The sequence below is a fragment of the Eumetopias jubatus genome, unplaced genomic scaffold (assembly GCF_037043125.1).
Source record: "Eumetopias jubatus isolate StellerSeaLion01/CBP00866 unplaced genomic scaffold, mEumJub1_p1.0 scaffold_7, whole genome shotgun sequence".
Lineage (NCBI taxonomy): Eukaryota > Metazoa > Chordata > Mammalia > Carnivora > Otariidae > Eumetopias > Eumetopias jubatus.
Genome location: NW_028274813.1, coordinates 118,749,886 through 118,775,801, shown reverse-complemented (window position 1 = coordinate 118,775,801; position 25,916 = coordinate 118,749,886). Strand labels below are relative to the sequence as shown.

At 59.9% G+C, this 25,916-nt stretch overlaps 1 protein-coding gene across 1 annotated transcript; it reads right to left on the bottom strand.

The window, feature by feature from the left end:
- Positions 1-238: 238 nt before the first annotated feature.
- On the bottom strand, positions 239-25,378 carry FAH (fumarylacetoacetate hydrolase). The gene is made up of 14 exons (XM_088025147.1): positions 25,220-25,378; positions 21,104-21,214; positions 20,327-20,448; positions 19,830-19,879; positions 17,401-17,491; positions 14,672-14,769; positions 14,511-14,563; positions 11,944-12,043; positions 11,086-11,216; positions 9,686-9,761; positions 7,882-7,928; positions 5,956-6,057; positions 5,151-5,268; positions 239-448 (listed from the first exon to the last, which is right to left on the bottom strand). Exons 1-14 carry the CDS (start codon positions 25,298-25,300, stop codon positions 369-371), a joined length of 1,260 nt encoding a protein of 419 aa, XP_087881273.1. The 5' UTR covers positions 25,301-25,378; the 3' UTR covers positions 239-368.
- Positions 25,379-25,916: the final 538 nt, after the last annotated feature.

Below are 25,916 nucleotides of genomic sequence, written 5' to 3'. Positions count from 1 at the left end.
AATCTCTCTCTATACATACATATCCTCTCGTTTCTGTTCCTCTGAGGATCCTAACTGGTGTAGGTGCTGCACTCTTCCCACACTCCAGGGAACGCTGGGAGGGCCGGGATGTGTGATGGGAAGGACGTGTGATGAGCACCACTCGTAAGAACAAGGAAACAAATGAGTGTCTCTCAAGGACCCTCTGGATCAAATCAAGAACGCGAGTGGACCTCACACACGAAGACGGCACGGGGCATAGAGCGTGAAGGCCGAGCACACCGGCTTTATTTACCCCTGATGAAGAGCCAGGCCCACAGCCCCACAGACGGCCGCTGACGCCCCAGGCGGGGGCGGGGAGCTCCTCACGTCCAGCCACGCAGAGAAGGTCACGCGGGCAAGAGGGCAGGCAGCACTTTTCCAGCACACTGGCCAAAGCCGATGCGGTACCCGTCCCCCTGGCAGTGGCCTGGGACGGAGAAGGACACAGGGTTGGTCACGAGGCTGCCGGGCTCGCGGGAAGCATAGCCCGAGCCCAGTCCACCAGACCCTACAAGGAATGACGAAGACGTATTTTGAACAGAAGAACCACCGTCCCCAGAAGCTGAGCAGAGCCATGGGGGGGCTGAGAGGTACTCCAGGCACGTCCTGCCGTCAGGGGCCCTCGGAAGCACGGGCTCCACGGCTTTCCTGACGGGGGTTACCCCTCCCCGAGTGGGCTTGGGTTCAAAGCCCAGGTCTGCTAATTCGCAGAGCCCACAGTGCCTGAGTTCCACAAATGCCTAATGTTCAACCAACGTGAACTTCAGCCTCTGATTCCACTTCTACAGGCTGAGGGAAAGGCAGGGTGGGGGGGTCTGGCTAGCGGGCGGGCCTGGCCCGACTGGAGTCAGAGGGCGCCGTGTGCACGGCTCCAAGAGGCCAGCGCAGAGGAGCCGGAGCAGGAAGGTGGGAGCACCTGGGCTGGGATTTGAAGGGGGGGTAGGAGTTCGCCAGGAGTGCACCAAGGGAATGGCATTGCGCGGGCACGGAGGCCCAGGCAAGGGGCGTGTGTGTTGCGTTCGTTCCGCGAAGTCGCCGCTTGGTCCCCGGAGAGGCTGCTTACAGAGAGCTCGGAGGAACCCTGTTAAGGACTTTGAGCCTTATTCTGAGACCACTGAGGCTCACGGAGGAGTTTCCGGCAAGACAGTGACAGTTACAGGTAGGTCTTAAAGAGCCCGGGGGTGGCCCCAGAGAGAAGGCGGATGGAAATGCGCAGACTTGTCAGGCCTCGGCGCAGGCCCCTCAGATGGCATTGCTCCCCCGGGGCCCCAGGCCTCATGGAGGCCAGAGCAGGTGAGGGGTGGCATCAGCAGGACGGCAATGGGGACAGAGCCACAGAGGCCGAGGGCCGCTCAGCAGGGCCCGGTGCCCCGCGGGGTGGTGGCCGGTGAAGGCACTGCTCTCAGCAGCCCGGGCTCCCCCCTCCTGCCCCCACCACGCTCGCGCTCCCGCCCACAGGTGCCCGCAGGGGGTCTCACCTGCACCCACTCCCCGGAGTTCTGTGAAAGTCCCTCTTCTTTATCTCTTTGTTAATATGTAACCCACACCTCTTCTCCCGCCCAATTGTAATCCTCCATCCTGGCTCTGGAGAATTCCACCAACCTATTCCCATTGTCCTCCTCTCGTGCCAACATTCACCCTGTGGACCCGAGGACTGCCTCTCCCGGAGTGTCTCTGCCCGGCCCCCAGAGCTCCTTCCCGAGCAAGGCACGCACAAACCACCAGTATCAGCCTCTCGCATCCTTCTCCCACCGACTGCGGCTCTGGCGCCGCAGTGACACGTGAGGCCTGAGACAGGTGCGCGCTCTGCCCCCGGCCCTGGACCGCTGCCTGGCCTGGAACGGTTAGGTGGGGGCCCTGGGGCAGGGACAGGGAGACGAAGCCAGAATTCCGTCCTCTCCCATCCCAGCTCCCGCCCCAGCCAGTACTTCCGAAAACACTTCGGGGCTCGATGCTCCAGGCGCTCAACGAAGGCCGAGGGCCTGCACCTGGTCCGCAAGCACCACAGAAACCCTGGAAATAAGACTGGCCGCAGAGATGGCCATGAGCACAGAGAGGACCATGCGCACGGAGAGAACCACGACCACGGAGAGGACCACGACCACGGAGAGGACCACGACCACAGAGAGGACCACAAGCAAGGAGAGGACCATGACCATGGAGAGGACCACAAGCCACAGAGAGGACCACGAGCATGGAGACGACCATGACCACGGAGAGGACCACAGCCACGGGGAGGACCACAACCATGGAGAGGACCATGAGCACAGAGAGGACCACAGCCACGGAGAGGACCATGACCATGGAGAGGACCACAGCCACGGAGAGGACCATGACCATGGAGAGGACCACAACCACGGAGAGGACCACGACCATAGAGAGGACCACAGCCACGGAGAGAACCATGACCATGGAGAGGACCACGACCACGGAGAGGACCACAACCATGGAGAGGACCACGAGCACAGAGAGGACCACAGCCACGGAGAGGACCATGACCATGGAGAGGACCACAGCCACGGAGAGGACCACAGCCATAGGGAGGACCTGAGCTGCACCCCGGCTTCCCCTGAGCGTGACCCCAGCAGGCAACCCACCTGCTGTCAACCCGAGCTCTTTGCTCTGTAAACCAGGGCAATGAGTCCTTGGCCGGGGGCTCCTGTGAGTGTAAGATGGAGTCAGGGCGGCGTATGCGCTACAACATGTTGGCCCCTGGCTGGTTCTCAGTAAACCCCAGCGAAGCGGGAATCAAGCCATGACAGGGCCGTGGGAATGGTGAGCGCCCGAGCTCTGCCTGCACCATCTCTACCAGCTCCACTTCCTTAATCAGCCAACAACCGCATGACTCCTACTGTGTGGCTGCACACAGTCAGCCTGCAGACACGTGGGGCTGGAGCTTGTCCTGTCAGCACCGTGCAATCAGCTGAACAATGACCCCAAAGAGCTCAGGCCCTTGGCCCTGGAACCCGTGTCTCTTACCTTACGTGGCGCTTTTTGCAGGCGTAAGTTAGGGGTCTTAGAGGGGGGATGACCCTGGCGGGCCCTAAAGGCCGTTGCGAGTGTGCCACCGAGACAGGCAGCAGCGGAAGAATCTGCGTGAGGATGGCGGGAGAGGCCGGAGGGATGCGGCGGCCAGGGGACGTCCTCCCTGAGAGCCTCCGGGAGGAGGGCGCCCTGCCGACCCCTGGGTTTCAGACTTCTGCCCCGCAGAACTGGCAGAGAATGAAGCTCGGTTGTTTTAAGCCAGCAAGTTTGTGGCCGTTGGTGACAGCAGCCCGAGGAAGGAATCCAAGCTGCATGCCAAGCCGGGAAACAGACGCGCACACGCTTAACCAGAATGCAGTGCTTTCAAGGCCCCGCTGTGCGAGCAACCAGCCCGGGCACTACTGGCGCTGAGCACCACCTAAGTCCGCAGGCTCTGCGGGCGGCCCCGAATCAGGGCGCATTGAGCAAGAGCCCCAGGGGGCCAGGACGGGCGACGGGAACGCAGACTCCAGGCACCCACGGCAGGACTGACCACGGGGCCGGGCACAGGATAGCAGTCCCCGCTCGGAGGGGTGGCCGCTTGGGGTGTGCACCTGCACAGAGGGGGCGTGAGGCTCGGAAAGGCTGCTCAGCAGGCTGTGCCGACGCACAGAGGAAAGAGAGGCATGAGGACGGGGCCAAGGAAGCAGGTGACAATGTGACACTCGGGCTGTGAGCATGGAGGACTGGGACAGGCGTGCCCACTGGCCCGCACTCGAGGGTTCTGAAACGCGGCCTGGAGAGATGCACAATGATGGCTGGAAAACAAGGGGTTCAGAGTCGGGGGCCTGACGAGAAGCTGCCCGGGGGGGGACCTCGGTTTCAGCGCCTATGGGCAGCGAGACCCCAGGCAAGCAATTTAACCCTGCCAGGCGCTCCCGAAGACCAGACCCTGCATTTGTCTTGTTCACGACTGGAACCCCAGAATGGGACTCGCAGCAGGTGCACGGGAATGAAGGAATAGGGGCGCCTGGGTGGCTCAGTCGTTAAGCGTCTGCCTTCAGCTCAGGTCAGGATCCCAGGGTCCTGGGATCGAGTCCCACGTCGGGCTCCCTGCTCAGTGGGGAGTCGGCGTCTCCCTCTACCCCTCCTCCCTCTCATTCTCTCTCTCTCTCAAATAAATAAATTAAAAAAAATCTCAAAAAAAAAAAAAGAATGAAGGAATAAATCGGCTCCCCTCATCCTTACAACCATGCTGTGAGGGTAAGTTCTGTATCGTTAACTCCATTTTAAAGATGAGGAACCTATAAATAAAATCTTAAAAAAAATAAAATAAAATTTAAAAGTTAAATCTTTAAAAAACAAAAAAAACCTCTGCTCCTCCCCCCACTCATGCTCTCTCTCTCTCTCTCTCAAATAAATAAAATCTTTCAAAACATAAATAAAAAAAAAGAAGAAGATAGCAGGAGGGGAAGGATGAAGGGGAGTAAGTCGGAGGGGGAGACGAACCATGAGAGACGATGGACTCTGAAAAACAAACTGAGGTTTCTGGAGGGGAGGGGGTGGGGGGATGGGTTAGCCTGGTGATGGGTATTAAAGAGGGCACGTTCTGCGTGGAGCACTGGGTGTTATGCACAAACAATGAATCATGGAACACTACATCCAAAACTAATGATGTAATGTATGGTGATTAACATAACAATAAAAAATTAAAATTGAAAAAAAATAAATAAAGATGAGGCACCTAAGTCTGGGAGGGTCAATGACTTGCTGAGGGTCACACAGCCAGCGGGATCTGGGGGTGGGCTCGGGTCTGCCTCTGGCAGTCGTGGTGCCCGAGTGAGAACACCCGGTGGGCAGAGTGGCCTGGCTCAGCCCGGTCACAGGCCACGGGGTCGCGGCACCAGGACTACGGGAGCCTGCCGCTACTCCACAGCTTCGCTCGGGAAGGAGGGAGACAGAGCGGATTCCTGGGGTCTTCCTGGTCCCAGGGACTGAGCTTCACAGCTCCTGGCGGCCAAAGCTGGGGCGGAGGGTCACAAGCAGACGGCAGGGCCCGGGAATGCCGGAGTGGGGACGAGATCGCACAGACGGCTTCTTGGCCAGAACAGGGTGCGCAGGCGAGTGGGGGACGTGCGGAGCCCGCTGGGCCTGGCTGCCCTCACCTGTTATGATGACTTCATCACCGTCCAGCAGGAACTTCCTGGTGTGTCCGTGCCCCAGCTCAATGGCCTTTGTCCCCCTCCACGACAGCTCCAGCATGCTGCCAAAGCTCTCTGGCTCCTTCGGCAGAGGAAGGGGAAGAAATCCACACATGCGCTTCCATCTTGGTGAGCATGTCGGCTGCAGGGCGGACGCTTGGCAAAGCCGAGGAGCCCCGGGCAGGGACGGGTGGGACCTCTGCTCCGGGCCCTGTTTGCGCTGTTTGGGACTTGGGCGCTTCTGTGGCCGCCCTGGGGGCTGCAGCGTACCCAGACGCTGCCATGCTTGACACCCTCCCACTGGGAAGAGATTTCCCACCGACCCACAGGCTGCGGTCAGGACCTTGCAGGAAGTAACTTGCACATGCACCATCCCAAAGTCACCATCCCCTAAGGTTCTACGACTCTCCCATGAGCTTAGGGTGGCATGGGGGTGCAGGGGACACAGCAGTGGGGTCACCTCATCCCAGGAGGGTGCATGGGAGCCGGTGACAGCCAGACACCATGGCCGCTCCCTGACGCCCCTCACATGTCACCCTGTCCCCTGAGCAGACAGATGCAGCCTCCCATCTGACAGTGTCTCTAGGACTGGACCTGGAAAGGAAGCCCCCGTGCACCCCCCACCAGATGAAGCTGTAAGAAGGAAGAGTTGTCAGATGCACCCGCCCCTGGTGGGAAGTCCCTTCTGCAGGACGCGCTCAGGGCCCTCGTGTCTGTGTGCGGAGTAGGCTGTCTACACGGGCAGCACCCAAGGCCATCGGAGACTCACCGGCCCGCTGATGGTTCCAGAAGCCAACAGGTCCCCTGGGCGAAGGTTGCAGCCATTGACGGTGTGGTGGGTCAGCTGCTGGAGCATCGTCCAGTACATGTACTGCAGGCAGGGACACAGAGGGGGACAGGGAAAGTGGCTCAGCCCAGCCTCCTGGTTGGCAGCTCACACAGCCACTCATGGTAGACAGCCTCCCCTGGGCTCTTTCCCGGTGCCAGCTCGCCCCGGTCGCTCACAGCAACCACAGGCTCTCCTCCTGGGGTCCTCCCCGTCCTCCCGGCTGTGCACTGGCCTGGGCTCCCCGGCTCCTTCAGGCTCCCTAACCTACGTTCTCCAAGAAGGCAGACCTTCTCCCCGCTCAGATGCTCAGTCTGCAACCTGCCCCTCTGTCCGCAATCACACACTGCCCTGTGAATACCCTGAGGTCCTGAGTTGGCATGCTTTGGGACCTCATCAAGCAGAGGCTTCTTAGGAGCAAAGAGCTCACTTGCATCCCCCTTTCCCGACCCCGGGCCTACCCCACCTCCCTGGACCTTAGAGCACAGAGCAAACAGGATGTCAGGCAGGCCCAGGAGTGAAGGAGCATGAAGGGAGCTCCACCTGGGGAAGGGGGCCAAGGACCATGGGGTCACCAAGATGCTCAGAAGCAGTGCCAGCCCGCGCCTCTCCAAGCCCACAGCTTCTTAGATCTGCCACTCTTGGAGCCACATGTCTAGACGCAGGAGAACTTAGAAACGGGTTCTTGCCCAAGAGCCCCCTCAAGGAGGCCCCCTGATTCCTTGGCCGCCTAAGGAGCCCAGAACAATGTCCAGTTAGAAGGGAGACTAGAAGAAACAGGACTACGTTGGTCCCGAGAACGCTCACATGTTCAGTAACCACGTGAAAGGTGCCCGGGGGAGGGGTGGGGAGACGCAAACCACCGCGCCCGGAGCAGCTGAAGGGAGAAGGCGCACGGCCGCCGAGCCGGCCAGGGCGTGGAGCGAGCGGCCAGGCAGCCGGGACGCCGGCGGGCTGTGGGCTGCGTACGGGCTGGCTCGAGGTCCTCGGGAAAGTGTCGGGAAGCCCTTCTGGACCGAGTATATAGACGTAAGTGCTCTGAGCAAAGGGCCCAGCGACTGCGCTCCTGGATACACAGCCAACTGGAAAGTGCCCGTGTGTGCCCCCAGGATGTGTACTGGATTGTTCCCAGGGAGTCTAGACTCGCCGCAAGTGCGAACAACGCACACGTCCGCCAAGAGCGGAGAGCCAGTGGTGGAACGTCTCCGAGACAGGAATGAAGCCCCGCTAGGATCAGCACACGGCCGGACCGCACGGCCACAGCGTGGAGCAAAGGAAGCTGCAGGGAGGAGAGCACACACTGCACCCTTCCATTTCCATAAAACTGAAGAACAGACCAATTTCGTGCACTGCCACACAAGTCCAGAGAGAGGTCCCCCTTGCAGGGGGAGGGGTGGCGATGACGTGACTGGAGGGGGACAGTAGGGGGCAGCGGAGGTCCTGCAAATCTCCATTCCCCTGCCCTGCTGATGGCCACGCAGGGACGCTGACTTTGTGAAAATTAATTTAGAATTTGTGCATTTTCCTCTGTTTGTGTTAGGCTTCAACGAGAAGCTCAGTTAAAACAAACGTAAGGCACTCGGATCAATCTATTCCCCACCAGGACAGAAGCAGCCAGAGACCAGACGCTTATAGGAACATCGATTGCTCCCCCAAGGAAATCACCGGTCACGTCTACGCAGCCTGCATCTGGAGGGATCCCTGTGGCCTCGCGGCCTCTCTGGAAAGGATCAGGGCCACAGAAGCTCCAGGCCCACGCGCCCAGCCACCACCGTATCCCGGAATGGCTGCAAGCCTCCTGTTCTTGCCGGGAGGATGACCCCGCGTCCCGCACTTCCAAGAGGCAGTCTGCCCAGCTTCAAAGCTCACCTTAAAATTGGACTTGCAGATGGTGGCTGCCTGGCTCATTCCTTCTCCTGTTGAAAACACAAGTAGCATCGGCAAGGGGACTTCACGGATCAAGAAGGGGGGGAACACTTGTAAGGGAAGCAGTCGTGTGGCCCGTGAAGCAGTGGGCTCACAGCACATCGGAGCCGGGGATCTGCGCCGAGGTGATCACCTGAGACAGTGCGCACGTCGAAACCTACCTGCCTCTCCCCCAGACGGGCAGCGTCCGGTTTACGACGTACTTCAGCGGTATTTATCATAAACGGGCAAGGCACCAGGCCACTGCTGTTCCATTTCCCCACCGTGCTCACACCCAGAAAGCCCTCTGGCTCCCTCAGAACCCGTGGCCCTGGCTTCCCCCCCGAGGCTGCAAGGACAGGTGTGCTCCTTGGCCCCAGGTCAGGTCAGGGTCCCCACGCCGGCTCCGGACCACACCTGTCACCCAGATCCCCACGGGGCCGTCAGAACGGCACGTTTGGGACTGGGGAGGGGAGGGGGTCTTGGAAGCCACCCCTGCTCTCAGTTCTCCCCTTCTAGGTCTTTCTACGTCTCCGGACACTGCACCTTCTTGATAATCCCGTCCCTTCCCCAACGGGGCATTCCCCGGGATGTTTCCAGGCAGGCAGACGAACCCAAGACAGAAGTGGGCCCCCAAGAGGGTCTGTGGGTAGGAGACCAGCCCAGATCCAATGACACCAGGTTTCCTCTCAGCCTGGCCAGTAGGCCCCGAAGCGACTTGGGGTGAACCCCTTGCCCTCTCTTGAGCTTCGTTTTCACACAACGTATAAATGAAAGGACAGGGCTGCCATAGATCTCCAGAGAACACGACACTGCATCTGTGGGACATTTCCTAGAGCCCCTTCCTCTGTAGGGTGTCCTGTTCCCGCGGTGACAGTTCCGCCCCCTGCTGCAGGGGAACCACTTCCGTGAAGGGCGGGGAGCTGGAGCGGGCGGGGCATACACCAGACAAGAGGAGGAGAGAGACCCAGGCCCGAGTGTGGCCAGGGGTCTGAGTGCGGCCCCCCGGCAAACCCTCCCCCAGCCCCAAGGGCCCCCACCAGGAATGGAAATGACACCAGCCTCTTCCTAGGTACCAGCTCTGCTCTAGACCTTTACAGAGTCCACCTCCTTAACCCTCACAACCACACTCTCAGGTCAGTGCCATTACTGGCCCCTTTTGCAGACGACACACTGGGGCGCAGGCAGGTTCAGCCACTTGCCCAGAGCCCCCACAGCTGAGCAGGGGTGGGGTGGACCCCAGCCATGGCCTGCGGAGCCACGTTCTTTACACTAACACTCTATGGGCTTATTAACAGAGTCGAGCTGAAGAGCCTCCGGGGGACGTGGGCCCCGTCTGCGAGGCTGTCAGGGCCGACCCAGGGTGGGGTGGGGGGCACTGGCTGTGCGGCCCCGGAGAGCAGAGCCAAGCTTTCCGGCAGGCCCTGGATGGAACATGGGGCACAGGAGGGAGGGGTCAGGTGTGTGCGAGCGGAGGCTGGGCAGACCCTAGCTGGGGGGCCGACGAGGGGATTCTGGCAGAGGAGGGAGGTCCCGGACTCCGTGCTTTCTGGCCCAGAGAGTGGAGAGCGCAGTAACCGGCCGCAAACGTCCTCTGGGCTTCTGTGGTGTCCTCCGAGCAAAGGGCATCCTGGCCCCTTTCCCTTCGCAGGACCCCCACAGCTCCATGGCCACAGCAGGTGATGCCGTCTCACCGCCCCCACCCCCCAGAGCTCAGGGGCGATCAGGCAAAGGCCCCCGGACACCCCCCCCGACACCTCGACAGTACCTTTCAGGGTGACAGAGAGGCTGATGTCGAACGTGTAGGGCCGGTCGTGGCGGAGATATGGCAGGGGCCTGGGGTCCTGTGAGGGCAGAGCACGGCACAGGGGTGGCTGGCAGATGGCGCTGGCCCAGGGGGCCCACAGAGCACCAGCACCTGCTCCCCCCACCCTACGCAGGGGCCCCCAGCCCCAGGCAGAAGGAGCTCCCTGCACAGTAGGGACCAGGGGGGTCACGTGGGCCAGGCTGGGGAGGGAAGCCGGGGGAGGAGCATCCGCGGCTCAAGGGCACAGGGGTCAGATCAGAGGTGCCCCAGAAAGCCAGGGAGCAGGGACGCGCAGCCCTGTCGGTGCCGGCCCCATGGAGGCAGCCCCACGGCCAGGCCACGGAGTCCACACGGCCAGGCCACGGCGGTGCTGCTGGATGGGCAACACACGAGTAAGCTGGGGTGACTGTAACACTTCCGTGTTTCTTTTTAGGATTAACTTGATGGCCAGTGACACCAGTGGGGATATAAAGTAAAAACAAACTAACAAAAAAAACCTTCCTTTTCTAAATACATTATCTGAGTTTAAAAACGAGAGCTGCTTTAAAGGAAAACATCAAAAAAATCACAGGCAGAGGTAGCAAGAATTGCGAAGACCCCACAGGGCAGGTGTTTGGGAAGGTCTGGCTCCCGGGAAGGCAGACAGGAGGTCTCCCATGACAGGCAGCTGTGCAGGGGTGGGAAGGGTGCAGCATGGCCCACAAGGGGGAATGAGGGTGCCTCTTCGTGAGGCATCGGCTCGCAGGCAAAGACTCCAAGCGTGCTTTGAGCAGAGCAGACATGAGCGTGGGAGGGCAGCGTGGATGCCGGCGCCCCAGGAGGGTGTTGGGCGGACGGCAAAGGGCTGAGAGCATCGCAGGCCTCGGGGAGACCCGGGAGGCGGGGACACAGAGCGCCGGGGAAGAGCAGGGGGCTGCCGCGGGCCCACGCTGGAGAGGTCACAAGGCCAGAGCCCCTGGAAAGGGCGCTGGGACCAGGACACACCCCGGTTGCCTGGCTCCAGGCTGCATTCTACCAGTTGGGCTCCAGGGGGCACCCCCGCACAGAACAGAACTTGGTGAGGTTGTGCAAGGTGGTGGCACTGGCCAGGACCCCTTCTCTTCCTGCCGACAGGCCTCAGAGGATTCCGAAGGGTACAGAATTCTGCGTTTTCCCCCAAGAGCTGGGTGGGGAGCAGGGAAAGCACAGGAAGAACGATGGGGGCCAGGCCTGCCTGAGGCCACTGCAGGGGACCCCCCCAGCACGCGGGCAGGCAGGGGCACGGAGCTTCCCTGCAGATGCAGACAGCGTGGATGGCCGGTGGGCAAGCAGCTGCAGAGGCACAGGGCCCGGGCACAGCTTCCCGCAGAGGGAATGCTTACCTGCTCTGGGTTGGGCACGGCAAAGGGCATGAGGGCCTCCATGGGCACCACCCACGGAGAGATGGTGGTTCCAAAACTCTTGCCAAGGAACGGCCCAAGAGGGACATACTCCCATTTCTGAATGTCCCGAGCTGCAAGAGAAGGGCCGAGCAGGGCTTACAAAGGCTGCCCAGGGCCGCGCCCCAAGGCTCCATCCTCCCCTCCACCGAGGAGCACCGCCGTCCTGCACGGAGCCCTGGCCCCGGCCAGGTTGCCCCAGACCACGGGGACCACGGGCACCATGGGCACCATGGGCAACAGCATTCAGGGCCAAGAACAGAGGTCCTTTGAGGTCACTGTGCCAGGTTACAGCAAAGAGAAGGATGACCAAAGGGCAGGCAGGCATTGCCCCGGGAAGGGGCTGGAAGCTCATCCTCCCCCTGGGGGCGGGGAGGGCAGACACTTCCCAGGACTCAGACATAGAGGCGTAGGGGTCGGGAGCTGCTTTAGTTTGAAATCTCAGCTCAGCAATAACTGCAATCTCTCTGTGCCTCAGTTCCTCACCTGTGAAAGGGGGATACTAAGGTTACCAGACCTGTGGGGGTTCAGCACAGAGGTGCTCACAAACATCAGCTGTGACGTCAGCCTTGTCCCTGGTTGACTTACAGGAACACAGGAGATCAGAACAGGGAGGTAACGGGCCCAGGACTCAGAGCTGAGAAGTCTGCGCGACACCCAAGCCACGCTCCCCACCTCTGGCCAGCACCAGGCCCCAAAACCATCCACGGCTTCTGAGACAGGGTCCCCAACACCCAGTCTTCAGCCAGAGCAGGGCGCGCAGTGAGCCCGACCTCAGGATGCCCACACCCCAATAATTACCGCTCCAGTCGTTCATAAGAACCATTCCAAAAATGTGCTCATGGGCCCTGGAAATGGGGATCGGCTCTCCAAAGTTGTTCCCAGGGCCTACAAAGAAAGCCTGATGTGGGGGAAAGTTGATTAGAATCGGGGCACTGGGCTGGAGGGCACAGGTCGGGCATGTCCAAACCTGGGCCAGGGACCAGGACAGCCACCAGGGACCCGGCCGGCTACGAATCCATTTCTAAGTCATGAATGCGCTTGAGCGGGCAGCTGGTCACCTCGGGAGAGTGGGGAGAGGCAGGGTGCCGGCGCCACCCACGGCCTCCGGACCACTCCAACCCCGTGGCAGCCCCACTCCCCCTCCCTCAGCAAGCCCCAGGCCACTCTGCTCCTTCCCTTGCACCCCTGCACATACCCCACATGCTGCACTTCAGGATCTGACAGCTACACCGGGCATATCTGGGTGTGTACTTGTGTCATGCAAAATCAGCAGCCTGCCTGGACCCATAATGCAGCCAGGAGGGCCAGAGGGGGCATCTCCCGCACCCCCACCCGGAGCCCTCCCCCTCTGCGGGGAGACATCACCAACATGGTGCTCAGGAACCAGCAGAATCCCGAAACATCCTCTCAGGAAGAAATGGGGAAAATAACTGTCAGGCACACACAGAATCAGCCGTGACATTTGCAAAACCTGTCACAGTTTGATTTGTTCTGTGACAGTGTTTAAACACTGCAAATCTTTTAATCAAGATTAAAAAAAAAAAAAACCCACGGGCACCAATTTCTATAGAATCTTATCACATCAAGTGCAGATCATCTGCGCTCCCCACCCTGCACCGTCTCTCTGCACAGCGATTTTCTGCCTCTACTCGGCTTGCTGTCCACCCCCAACAGGACAATTGGCCTGTAGACGGCCCCGCTCCAGGGCCTCTGGGCTGGCAGACCTCCTCTCGGGGTCTGCGTGGCACCCTCACTGCAGGAAACGCAGGGCTGGCTGGGAAGGCCTTGCCGTTTGGAAGTGCCCCACGTTCTCGCCTCTGGATGGAACCACAAGAATCACAGAGCAGGGCTGGAGGGACAGGGAGCTCCAGCCTGCCTCCAACCAGCCCTGGCTCCCCAGTGCCATGGCCCTACCAAGTGGGCCCACAACCCCTTCTCCTCCACCTGCCACAAGGAGACACTCAGAGCTCCCCGGGACATCACCTAAACCCACGGGTGCTGATGCTGGGAAGCCCCCCACCACCGTGCCTGTCTGCACTTCCCCCCACTGGGCCTGGCTCCGCTACCCACCCTCTGACCACCCCCTGAGCTGCACCAGAGTCTTCCGTCCAGTTCAGCTCCTCCCCCTCTCAATGTCTTCGTCCCCCCACCTCGGGGACTTCCCAGAGTTCAGCGTCCCTGGTGAAATGCACAGCCCTGCAGCATGAGGGGTCCTTGGGGATGAATGTCAGCGTCCTGGGGGTGAAGCGATGGTAGGTACCACCGTGCAGGACGCTACCCCTGGGGCAGAGTGTGGTGGGGGGTGTTTGGGATCTCTCCATGTTATTTCTTACAACCTGATGTCACTCTACAAGTATCTCAAAATGAAAAGCTTAATTTAACCTGTGGAGGGCCTGTTGGGCTCGAGGGGGTGCCCCCGCACAGAACAGAACTTGGCGAAGTTGTGCCAAAGTAAAGTAAAACAGCCCGACTGTTTTACAGCCACGGTTCTGAGATTACGTGGGCCCGACCACAGCTGCAGGGGGGCTGGGACAGGTGACCCCTGTCATGTACAGTCTATCGATATAGAACCTACACACACGCGGGATTAGCAGGTGCAGACCCTCGGCTCCTACGGAAAGTCCTGGGCCTACATCAGCCAGTCAATACCTAACCTTGTTTCGTGTGTGTTTCTGTCTAAGGGCACCTTGTCCAACAACTACTGTGGACTCAGGAACATGAACGCATGAGCGCCGGCCTATCCAGCACGGACGTGTTCTCCGGAGGGCGTGTCACAAACACCAGATGATGCTACAGCACTACACTCAAGGGGTAACTGAAACAGTGAAAGCACCCCCTCAAAAAGGCACAAAGATACAAAACAAGGGGCGCCTGGGTGGCTCAGCTGGTTAAGCGTCTGCCTTCAGCTCAGGTCACGATCCCGGGGTCCTGGGATCGAACCCCGCATCAGGCTCCCTGCTCAGTGGGGGAGTCTGCTTCTCCCTCTGCCGCTCCCCTGCTTGTGCTCTCTCTCTCTCTCTCTGTCAAATAAATAAATAAAATCTTTTTAAAAAAAAAGATACAAAACCAGGTGGCTTTCAGTAGTGAGAAGAGCACGTGTCCAGTCTCAGCTGGACCAAGAAGGCAGAGCGTGGCACACACACACACTGGGGACTCTGATTCTCTGCTACTCTGTGCGTGTCCGCCCATGACCCCTGCAAGCTCTGGGGTACTGCGGGGGAGTTACCGGTTAGCTCTTAGCAAGTTCACAAACACGGAAGGCGTGTGAGGATGGACCGTCCCTGGGACGGCCGGGCGGGGAGCCCGGGCAGCCCTTCCGGGAAGCGCTCCCGCAGGACGCCCGCACAGAGACCGGCCTGGCTTACCATCTCCAGCTCCATGTCCAACAGCTTGCAGGCGCCATAGACAGGAGGCTTAGCTGAAAGCGGGTGGTAGAGAGAGGATGTGGTGGGTGCCGGGCCCCGGAACCGGCCGCATGGGCACACAGAGCGGGGACCAGGGAGGCCTGGGCGCTGGGGCCACTTACAGTCATCGGGGCTCATCTGCCCCATGGGCCTGCGGATCGGGGTCCCGGACACGACGACGGAGGAGGCGCGGCCGTGGTAGCCCACGGGAATGTGCAGCCTGAGAAAGGGGGAGGAAGGACGCCCGACCGTGACACGCTGCAAAATGAATTTCTACAGTTTTCAAAATTAAAAACAAAAAGGAGTCCACACATACACACATGGTTCCAAAACCAAAAGGTAGTCCCAAGCATCCATCCACGGGCAAAGGGATAAGCAAAGTGGGGTCTACACACACCATGCACGAGGGCCACCCGGCGAGCACTAACATGGGCGGAAGCACCGGCCCGAGCCCTGACTCGGTGAGCCTCAGCGACACCACGCTGCCCGGCTCAGAAAGACCAGCACGATCCTGCTTCTGCGCCGTGGCGGACAGAGCCGGGGCAGGGGGCCTGGCGAGCTAGTGCTCAATGGGGACAGAGCATCAGCTGTCCAAAATGAGAAAGTTCTGGGGGTGGATGGTGCTGACGGGTGCACCCCGGTGTGAGTGCACTTGGTGCTGCAGAGCTGGGCACCTCACAGGGGTTCCACCATCCTGGTGCCCAGCACCAGCGTGCTGCCGACACTGTTCCCCCGTGGGGAACAGTAACAGTCTCCACGCACACACCGCGCTCAGAACAGGCTGGCACCACGCAGGGTCCCTCTTCAAACTCTTCCCAGACCCTCCCCACCGAGGGTGCTGGTGCAAACTCAACCCGGGGCAGAGAGGAGAGCGTCTGGGGCTTGGCTGAGGTCACCCGGTGTGGCACGCTGGCCCTGGGCATCCGACCCGGCCGGTCTGACGGCAGAGCAGTGCGGGGCGGCGGGAACACTACCAAGAGCTCGGTCTCTAAGACAGAAGAGCAGCAGAGGAAGTGAAAAAGGAAAGTGCTCCCAAATACCAAAACACACAGTAAAGTGATTTAAAATAGGCTGGTGCGCTAGGAATGGACAGCCAAGCGATCCAAGCCCCGAGCGTAGGTCACAGCGCAGCACGTGACGAACAGACTGCTCATGTCTGCACGAGTCAGACCTTGCAGTGGGCTCCCCGAAAAGTTTTTTCCACATCCCATCCCCCAGAAAACGGGAAGGTGACCTTATTGTGGGAAAGGGCCTGTGTTAAGGGTCTTGAGACGAGGTCATCCAGGATCATCCAGGGGAGCCCTAAATCCAGTGACACAGGAGGCCCGGCAGAGTCAGGCCCGGGGTCGCCTGCAGCCTCCAGGAGCTGGAGAAGCAAGGGCACAGACTGTCCCCTGGAAGCTCGGAAGGAGCGCAGCCCGGCTGGAACCTCGGCCCCAGGCTCCAGCCCCCTGAGCCCTGAGGTATTCATTTCTGCCATCATGAGCCCCTGGTTTAGAACAATCAGACCGGCGTCCAGGAGATGGGTCCAGACCCACACCTCCCGTCACGCGGACAGGGAAGTTCCAGGGGGGTACACATCTACATCTGTACAAAGTGAGGCTACAGGAAATGCCAGGGGCAAAGCACAAAGACCATCTTCAAGTTCTTGGGCTGGAAAAAGCCTCAGGATGACATGAAAGCCAATGTCATTTAAAAAAATGATGGACATGTTTGACTTTGCGTAAAGCTTCTGTATGGGGAAAGAGAGCAAAGTAAAAAGATGCCACACTGAGAAAAAGTATTTACGATGCATGACCGCAGAGGATTCATTTCTATTACATATAAAACATTCTTTCAAATTAATAAGGGAGCAGGGTCGGCACAGAGAAGCCGGAATGTCTGCGAGAGAATATGGAAAACGGACAAGAGTTTGGCCCCCGGGAGGAGGGACTCAGAGGGGGTCCCCGGGAGGGTGGGCCCCAGAGGGCTAGCCCAGCTCAATCACAATGTGCACACATACCCCGTATAATAAAGGCTACATGCAGAGAGTGAAAAAGGCACAGCCGCGGGCCACCTCGCTTCAAACATCCGGAGAGAAGCTGTTTGCTCTCACCTGCCTGCACGGGGCAGAGCCTGGTCTGTCTGCGCACCTGCTCTCCCAGACTCCCCTGCCCTGCTCTGCAACCTTGGCCTTGTGGCTTCACTTCTCTGGGTCATTAACCTGCTGTCTCCTTCCTTCCTCCTTCCTCGTCTTGGTTCTGACAGACATTCCTCGGCCTGGGCTCCGTGCCTGCCGCCGTGTTCTGGGTAACCGCCACATCCAGCGGACAGCACGGAACAAAGGGGCACGGATCCGGGCTCAAGGATCCTTGACCTGGGAATTAGGAGCCGCCTCTGGCCCTGTCTGTCCTCGGGCAAGTCAACCCTCCTCGGCCTGTTTTTGCTCCCGTGAAACGGGGCTAACGGCGGTTACAGGCTTGGAGACCCACGAGCCCCTGCGCGGATCCCAGAAACGTCTCACGCTGTGAGCTGACTGCACTTTGATAAACAGCATGGACGCACTTGAGGATTCTCAGGCATCAGAAAGTTCCAGGCATGGAGAAGGCTAGGATTCGAGGCGTGCCCACAGAGCAGGAAGACACGGCTTACAAAGGAAGGAGCCTAGAAGGGCCATACATGCTCGAGGACGAACTCCAACCTGTGTTCTCTGGACGAAGGGGCTTGAGGGACAGAGGGGCGGTCCCTCTGTTTCCGGAAGTAGTGGATCACAGGCATGGGGGTCCCCCCTCCCCCCGCCCCGGTCTCTCGGCCCTGGGGAAATGTGCTGCTGGGAAAGGAAACACTGATCACGCTCTGGGCCCCGACCTACCAGTTCGGCATCAACGCGTTCTCCTTGCCGCGGAACATGATCCCCACGTTGGTGGCATGCTGCCGGGAGGAGTAGAAGTCCGTGTAGTCACCTGCAGGGCAGACACGAGAGATCCCAGCTGTGGCAGCTGCCCAGCACAGGGCGGGCCGGCCTCAGGGACCGGGGCCAGCCGGAGCCAGAGGAGGACGCAAGCGTGCAGGCGTCTCGGCCATGCCCGGGCCCGAGAGCGCACCCCTCGGCGTGATGCAAATGCAACACAATCGAGCCTCACTCGCAATTTATCTTGAGAACTCTCCTCTGAGAAACAAATAAGGAATGAGGAGCCAAGACTACCTGAAATAGACCGCGGATGCCCCTTCCCTTGCCCGGGCTTCCCACCTCTGCAGGCCCGACCCAGGGCTCTGCTCCCCACGCCTGTGCTTGAGCTGCACCTGCCACCTGCATGGCTTCTCTCCCGCACTTGTCTGGGTCCAAATCCTGGCAACACTTTGAGGCCCTTTCCCCCACTCTCTCTGGCAGGACTGCTCCAGGAGGAAGAGGAGGAAGGGAGGAGAGGGGGAGGGGGACGAGGGGGAGGAGGGCATAGGTGGTACGGGCCCGGAGGTAGAGCGGGGGACGCAAGGCCTTCACGGTCCCGATCCCAGAGGTAAGAGCTGAGGGATGCCTGGGAAGAAGAAATCTGTAACCAGAAACAGGAAAGGTCACACTCGGGGCAGAGCCTCACAGGGCAGGAAATAACAAAATAAAGTGCGGATCACGGGCGGCGTCTGGCTGGCTCGGGGAGGGGGAGTACGACTCGTGATCTCAGGGCCCTGAGTTCAAGCCCCACGTCGGGGGTAGAGGTTACTTAAAGATAGAGTCTTTAATAAATAAATCAATAAATTACTTATCCTAATGCCTCGCATACAGTGGGCCCCAAATAGAAGTGCCCCCTCTGCCCGTGTGGGGGTCCCTGCGGCCCTGCTGTGGGTATTCCAACTCAACAGATTCAAAGATCGAATCTTTTTCACATAATAGTCCTTCAAAAAACTGTAAGATGGTGCCTTCGAAACCACGAAGAGCAGGGCAGGTGTGTATCACTCCAGCACCCACTCCGGACGGAGGAACTCGGGGCCGCACATTCAGCAGGGAGACCCTGGGGCCCTGGCAGGAGCCCACCGCACAGCCGGTCACAAAGGGGTCACCTCAGAGTTCCCACTGCTTGTCCGTCTTCAATACATGTGCGTTAAGTCTGCATCGTGGTCACTGGCAAGGTGCTGGGAAGGGTGGCGGGGGTGCAAGGTGCGGACAGGAAGCCCCCCACCCCCAGGGGCAGGTGCGCAGGTCCAGAAGCTCGCACTGACAGGCGTGACGGTGTCGTGTACCCGATGCTACTGAACTGTACGCCAAAATCGTTCGGATGGTAAATTTTATGTTATGTGTAATTTACCACAATTTAAAGACACGTTTATAAGACCACCTGAACTAAAAGCTTATTTTTCCTTAATAAAAAATATAGGTTACGAGAAACATAAGGGAAAGAGTAAGGGTGATATCGGGGGGACATGCCGCTTGGGGGGGACACAAAGGCTTATGCACGGTGTGATTCTCTCTCCATGAAGCTTCCAGAAGAGGTAAGACTGGAGACGGATGGACGGTGGTTGCCTGGTGTGGGCACAGGGGCTGAGGGGCTGGTGTTTCAGGACCGGGCTGGGGGGCCAGGCTGCACCAGTCCTCAGACGGCCTCCAACTCTCCAGACAGTGTCCTACAATGGGGGGGGGGTGCGCCCTGTGGGGAGGGGGGTTCTTAGGACACGCGCAGTTTGACCGGAGCTCTGCACTCTGCACACGTCAGCTGCTTTAACCCTCAAACCCTAGGACGGGCTAAGTCCTGACTCATGCCCCTATCCCCCTGTCCTTTGGAAGGACATTCTCCACCAAGAAGGATGCAGGCCGCAGAACACAGCACAGGCCTGCCAGGGCCCCGCAGCCCCAGATTCCGGAAGCCTCTGAGCACAAGGTGCACCAGCACCCCGGGGCTGGGAGACAAGGGTGCAGAGCCTCCCTCTGCTTCAGCTAAGGGAGTTTGCACAACTGCAACTTGCCAGTTGAAACTTCCATCAGACTCCCTGCCGAGGATTCAGACAGGGGCTCTCCAGGACTCTCTTTCCTCAAACCCCCGCCTCAGACTCACAGATGAGCTGGGAGCACATCCTGCAGCCTCGCAGACAGAGCGACTTGCTGTGAAGGGCGCCAGTGCCGACTGCAAATCCCAGCAGCCAGCAACCACCCAGCGAGAGCTCTGGCTTTTGGACTGGCCTGGGTCCGTGCAGCGCAGCGGGTAGAGCCCAGAACCCTGCCCTGCTCCCACCCCCGGCAGGCAGGAGGCCCCAGCACCCCGGCAGGCATCATGGCCCACTGAGCTGCTCGGGTACAGGGACCGTACGTACCTATGGTGGCCGGCAGGTGCATCACAGCAGAGGCCTGGGCAGTGAACGCACTGCAACACAGAATCAGGGCTTCAAGGTCAAGCACAAAGTGGGGTCCCTGTTCTGGCCGCCCACTGCAGGCTCAGCCCCTGCTCACAGTCTTGGGCTGGCCTGGGGCCAGGCTGGGCTGCAGCAGGCCACCCTGGGGAGGGCATGTTCCCACAGGAGCCATGATGCCTCCTCCCTGCTCCTATTTTCCTCTCTAGAAAATGGGCCAAGTTACTCTTTCTCTGAAAACCAGACATGGACATGAAGGTGCTGATGAGTGAGTGGGCTGGACCCGGCGGGGACCCTGCAGTCGGGGCACACGGGTTCTCCCAGTCGGCCAGAGCCCCGCCACCAATACGCAGTGGAGGCAGGGGCTGGAGGAGACGGAGGCGGCCGAGCTGTGGCTCAGAATGGCCCTGACCACCACACTGTCCCCTCTCACCACCCGCCCACCTCCGCGTGCCCCTCACCGTCTCCGAAGCTCCGTGTCGTCTCGCAGCCTGGTGTGGCTGGTGGACAGCAGGTTCTGCAAGAACGCTCTCGCCTCCTTCCAGGCAGCCTGGCCCAGGCCCATGAAGCTGTTCAGAGCGGGCTACACGGGGACAGAGAGGGCGGACGGCACATACAAGAGGCCGGGGAGAGAGGCCAGCCGCCTCCGGGGCCTTGCACTGCCAGGACTTTCTCTCTGCCCCTGGAGTTGGGGAAAGTGTCGACCCCCGCCCCTGGGTTTGCCCGCGGTCGGCAGATGCTGGGAGCCACTATCTGTGTGGGGTGCTGCCGGGGACACGGGGCCTGGGGTGCTGCTGGAGGGGGCTGCGTTCCTGCCATGGAAGCACACCCTCCATCTGCCATCTGTGGCGGCTCAGTCCCCACGCACCCCTCCAGCTAGGCTGTGAGGTTCTTAGCCGTGGTGGTGGGACAGGGGCAGCACCGTGGCCTAGGGGCTCCGATACTTGTAGCCACGTGATGTGGGAGAACCGTGGCTCATTTCAGATGAGATCCCCATCATCTACTGAGGATCTGAGTGCTGTGCCAGAGGGTCGTTGTGAGGACCGGACGGGAGGCGTGTGTGGAACTCCCGGCACACAGGAGGTGCTCGATAAACACCGTCCTACGTCCTGACCCACAGAACGGGAGGTGACATCACAGTGCCACGTCCATCCCACAGGGACACGGACTTCAGGCTGACTCCCAGCTGGTGGCATTTGTAACAAATCCAGCAGACATGCCGTGTCACGGAGTCCTACCTGATCGAAGACATCCTGGTGTTTGGAGAGGACAGGCCCAGTGAAGAGGTGCTTAATGACACTGAGGTCCAGGATCTGGTCGCCAATGGCCACGCCGATCCTCCGCCTTGGCTGCGAGGGAGACGGCATGGTCAGCACTGGGGAAGGCCTTGGCCAGTCTTGGTTATTTACCCGAAAAACCTGTCTAGTGAAGAGCCCGTGGGTCCCCCCTTTAGATGGCCCTCTAAGGAGAGGGACTGAAGAACTGGATCCTTAGCGCCTGACCCCAACTCCCTTTGTCTCCCTGTGGACTGAGATTGCTCCAGGGACCTCTGCCCTGGCAGAACCTGGGACCCTCTCTGCTTCTAGGACCAGAAAAGAATCTATGTTCACTGCATAAATAAAATCCAACATCCTTTGGAAAGGATGGAAATAAATCCAACATCCTTTGGAAAGGAGAAGGTGCAAGTGGCCTAGTTCAAGCCCCTTATGGAGGCAAAGTCCCCAGAGAAGTTCCTCAGGAGCTCACCACCTCACCGAGCCACTGGATTATTTCCCAGAATTGACCTAGGCCTTCCCTTGGAGGAATTTCTTTGCACAGCAGAGCAGAGAGCACCCCCGGCACAGTGCTGAGAGCCAGGGGCTTGGATGAATGAGGCCTGCTCTGGCTCAAACAGGGCAGAGCTCAGGTCATGAGGGACCACGAAGCCACGCAGCTCAGAACATGCAGGGGAGTTCCTTGCCACAACATAAAATCCCAGCATCAGCTCTGATTCCTGGCCTTCGATCCAAGACCCTGAGCTTTGCTGGTCAGCAAAGAACCGGAGACCCGACCTCTGGGAGCCCTTCCCTGAGCCGAACCCCCAACTCTCCTGGGTGACCAGCTTTGCCATCTCAGCTCTAGAGAGCCTAGAGGTGGGATGACAGGCTGGCCTTCTCCCCGCTGGCTGCTCATTTCAGCAGGCTGAGAGGAGGTGGCCATCTCCCCGTGCCTGTCAGGCCCAGGGACTGGGGCAGACGAGAGCCACACCCTCAGCCGGCCCTGCCTGGGGCGCCTGGCCACCCCTTCCCCGAGGCACTGCTGACTCCTTGGGCCTCGGTCTCCCCCTCCGGTAAATGGCAACGGACACAATGATGAGCACCTGGACCTCAGTGGCCACCCCCCACGGGGTGTGCAGGGCAGACCCTGGAGCCATTTTCTGACCCTGGCCTCCAGGCCCACTGAAGAAGGAGCCAACGCCACCGAGCAACCTCCAAGACCTAGTGACGAGCTTGGGGCCAGCTTCCCCAGCTGTAAGCAAAGCCCAGAAGCTGCCCTTGTGCACCCAGTTCTGACCTGAGGACCCCAAAAAACAGGGGTCTGTCTACTTTCAGGGCGCTTGGCTGGCTTCATCGGTAGAACGTGTGACTCTTGATCTCGGGGTTGTGAGTTCGAGCTCCATGTTGGGTGGGGAGATTGCTTAGAAATGAAATCTTTAAAAAAATAAAAACAAATTCAGGGAGCTTAATTTTTCAGTGCTAGATGTGAAGGGGCTCCTGGCTGGGATCCAGGACCCTGAGGCCCCACCCGCTCTGTCACTCACCATCCTGTCTCTTGGGACGAGTCCCTAGTCCTCTGAGGGCTCAGGGTCCCCTGCCTAACGTGAGGAAGACAAATTCGGAAGAGATATCCCACTGGTCTGACCGTGAGAGAATGCATGTGCATTGCCTCTGCGTCGTATCTGATGGACAGCTGTCCGGAGGAGAGCCTTACCCCACTCCCAGCACGGGGTTTGGGAGCTCTCCCACGTGGGGTGCAGTCCCAGTTCTGTCCTGACTGGCTGTGAGACCTGCGGCGGGGTTCTTAGCCGTTCTGAGCCTCAGTTTCCTCCTCCATGAAATGGGGACAATAACGTAATAACAGGTTTGCTGTGGGAGTTCAATTAATATCTGTAAATCTCTTATCATGAGGCCAGACACAGGGCAGACATCCATTCAGACAAAAACCATTACGAAGCCTCTTCTCCACACCAGCAGGACATGACGGCCGCTAGAGCACCAGGGACAGAGGAGGGATTGGTGTGGGCTGTCCGGACGCAAAGGCATGGGCACAGGGTGCGGTGACAGGCAGTAGGTGTGGCTGGGGTGCAGCAGGGAGCTCGTTCAGTGAGGGTGCTTAAGGGATGTGTCTCCGAGTCCTGGAGAGTGAGAGGGAATTAGGCCTGCACAGAGTAGAAGGAAGAGTATTCCAGATGGAAGAAACGATACATGCTAAGGTCCTGAGGCGGAAAAATGCTCTTAGAATGTTCCAGAAACTGAACGGCAGCCCGTGTGGCTGGAGAGAGCAGAGGGCCAGCAGGCAGAGGCAGGACCAGACTACAGGGACTCTAACAGCTTGGCCAGCGGCTGCAGACCACTGTGGGCGGCACCCCCATCGCCAAGGTCATCATTCCCGTCTTCACAGACAAAGCCTCCTGTGTTCTGCCAATCCATGAGCACCCCGAAATGGGGGGAGGGTGTCTCATGTGCCTTTGATCCCCGACCCCCCTCCCAGAGTATGGCCCAGAGTTGGGGTTCTTAGGCATTCCCTGAATAAGAGAATGAATGAAGTAATGACGGGATTAATTCACTAGTGTTCCACCCAAATTATGAAGAGCTGGCTGCTGGTGTGCAGGGGAGAGGCTGTGCCCTGGCGAGCACACCAGCCTGGAGAGGCAATGGTGACCCTGCCACGTCCAATGAGGGCAGGACAGCTTCAGATGAGGCCTGTTCCCACACGCACGCCCTGAGCCTTCCGGAAAGCCCGAGGGGCTGCGTGCTTTTCAGAGAGCCACAGGAAGGGGCTCTGTCTCCAGGCCTCCCCAGTGGCTGTCCCTGCATGTTCCAATTTGCCAGCAGCAGGGGCCTGGGGTCCAAAGGCCACCAGCCACCCTCCAAGGGGCATTCATTCCAGAGTCCTGGACTCACCAGCCTTGGGGCTTGGGCAGAGCGTGGTTGGCTAACACAGGTCAAGGGTTAACCTGCCTCATTGTATTCCTGTCCCTCCAGGGGACTGAGAGTTAACTTTCTGTGTCCTCGCAATGTTTGCTCAGGCCTGGCCATTGTGAAACCACACACTGGCTCTTGTAGACCAAGGCATTTGCGGCAGGCAGGCCCACAGAAGTCCAGCCACTTGGGGGTCAAAGATCCGCCATGGGGGAAGGGGCAGACTACACTTACTAAGTGAAAGCTCCTTTTTCTGTCCAAAGGGCTTCTTCCAATGAGCAAGGGAATGCCTGGCAGCCCACCCCAGGAGCTGAAAGAATTCTAGCTGGAGGCAGATTAATTTGACATCTCCGAGCCCACAGCTGAAGGCCGGCAAATGTGCTCATCCCTCTAAAATACTAAAAATGTTGAGGTCCTCAGCATTCCCCCGGTCCTAGTGTTAAGGTCTAACCTGCGAGATGAACAAGGAGCCATAACATAGTATCTTGGGGGCAGGAAACCACAATGACTTTGGAGGAAGCAGTAAGACCAGGCGCTTCAACTGCTCAGCACCAATAATGGGACTTCGGGGTGCCTGGGTGGCCCAGTCAATTAAGCGTCTGCCTTCAGTTCATGGAGCCCCGAATCGGGCTCCCTGCACAGCGGGGAACCTGCTTCTCCCTCTCCCTCTGCCCCTCCCCCAGCTCCTGCTTGCGTGCTCTCTCTCTCCTCTCTATCTCGCGCGCGCGCGCAAAAAAAAAAAATAAATAAATAAAATAAATAAATAAATAAAATCTTAAAAAAAACAACTCAATAATCGGACTTGCTCTGCTTGCATTGGAGAGACAGCTGCAGGTTCTGTTTCATCCCACACGAACCCGCCCAAACAGGCGCAGAGGCTCAATTATATGCACATCTAGAAAGTTACCAGGCGGGATTCGGACCCACATACACTGGGCACCACAGGCTCCTCAACAGAGAGCCCCAAAGCCTCCAACCGCCCCGATCTCACTCCCCCTGCCCCCAGTGACCTGGGGGGGAGGGGCTGCCTCCGCGGGGCGCGTCCAGCAGGGGAACCACAGGCCGGCGTCCTGCCTGGTGGGTACTGGCCACAGGTTTCGGGGATTGGGGCGGGGGTCCCAGTGGAGGGGGCACCCTCCCGTTCCCGCCCGGAGGCCGAGCGCAGCAGCTCACGTCGCCTGGGGTGGAAAAGACGCCGTACGGCAGGTTGTGGATGGGGAAGTCAGAATCCTCGGCCACCGCGACGAAGGACATGCTGGCCAGTAAGGAGCAGGGCCGCAGGCTGCACTCCGCTGGGTCAGACAGGATCGCGCTCCAGCTAGCTCTGCTCCCGACCCCAAGGCCCCGCCCCCGAGACTCCACCCCCAGGGCTCCGCCCCCACGACCACGCAATTCCACCCCGGCCCCGCCCCCGCGGCTCCACCCCCTCGGCTCCGCCCCCGCGGCTCCACGGCTCCACCCCTGGCTCCACAGCTCCACCCCGGCCCCGCCCCCGTGGCACCAAAGTTCCGCCCCCTTCAGCTCCACGCTCCGGCCCCCCGCGGCCCCGCGGCCCCGCTCCTGCCCCAAGCTCGCAGGGACCCGCAGCGCCCCTCTGCGGAACGCTCGCCGGACCTCGCCGCCCCGCACAGGCTTCCCCCCGCAGAGCCCTGGCTCCCCTGAGACAGGGGTCCAGCTGCCCACCAGTCCAGCTACCGGGCCCTGGGCCCACCGACAGCAGCCCCCACCTGGCACTGGCGGCTCCGCCCTGGGTGACCCCAGCCCTGCGCACCCCTCCCTCCCCCTGGGCTCCGCGAAGTCCCGAGGGCTGCCGGGACGCCGTGGACGCGACGCCCTGGCTCAGAGAGTCCTGCCAGAGTCCGGCTGACCC

What these genes read in the sequence shown, in the direction of transcription:
- FAH (XM_088025147.1), bottom strand. Translation starts at nt 25,300, where the DNA reads ATGTCCTTCGTCGCGGTGGCCGAGGATTCTGACTTCCCCATCCACAAC. An exon ending in GCACCTGCCGGCCACCATAG is followed by an intron (nt 17,492 to 19,829) that starts GTACGTACGGTC and finishes TCTGCCCTGCAG; the next exon opens with GTGACTACACGGACTTCTAC. An exon ending in CCGTGCCCAACCCAGAGCAG is followed by an intron (nt 9,762 to 11,085) that starts GTAAGCATTCCC and finishes CTGCCCTCACAG; the next exon opens with GACCCCAGGCCCCTGCCATA.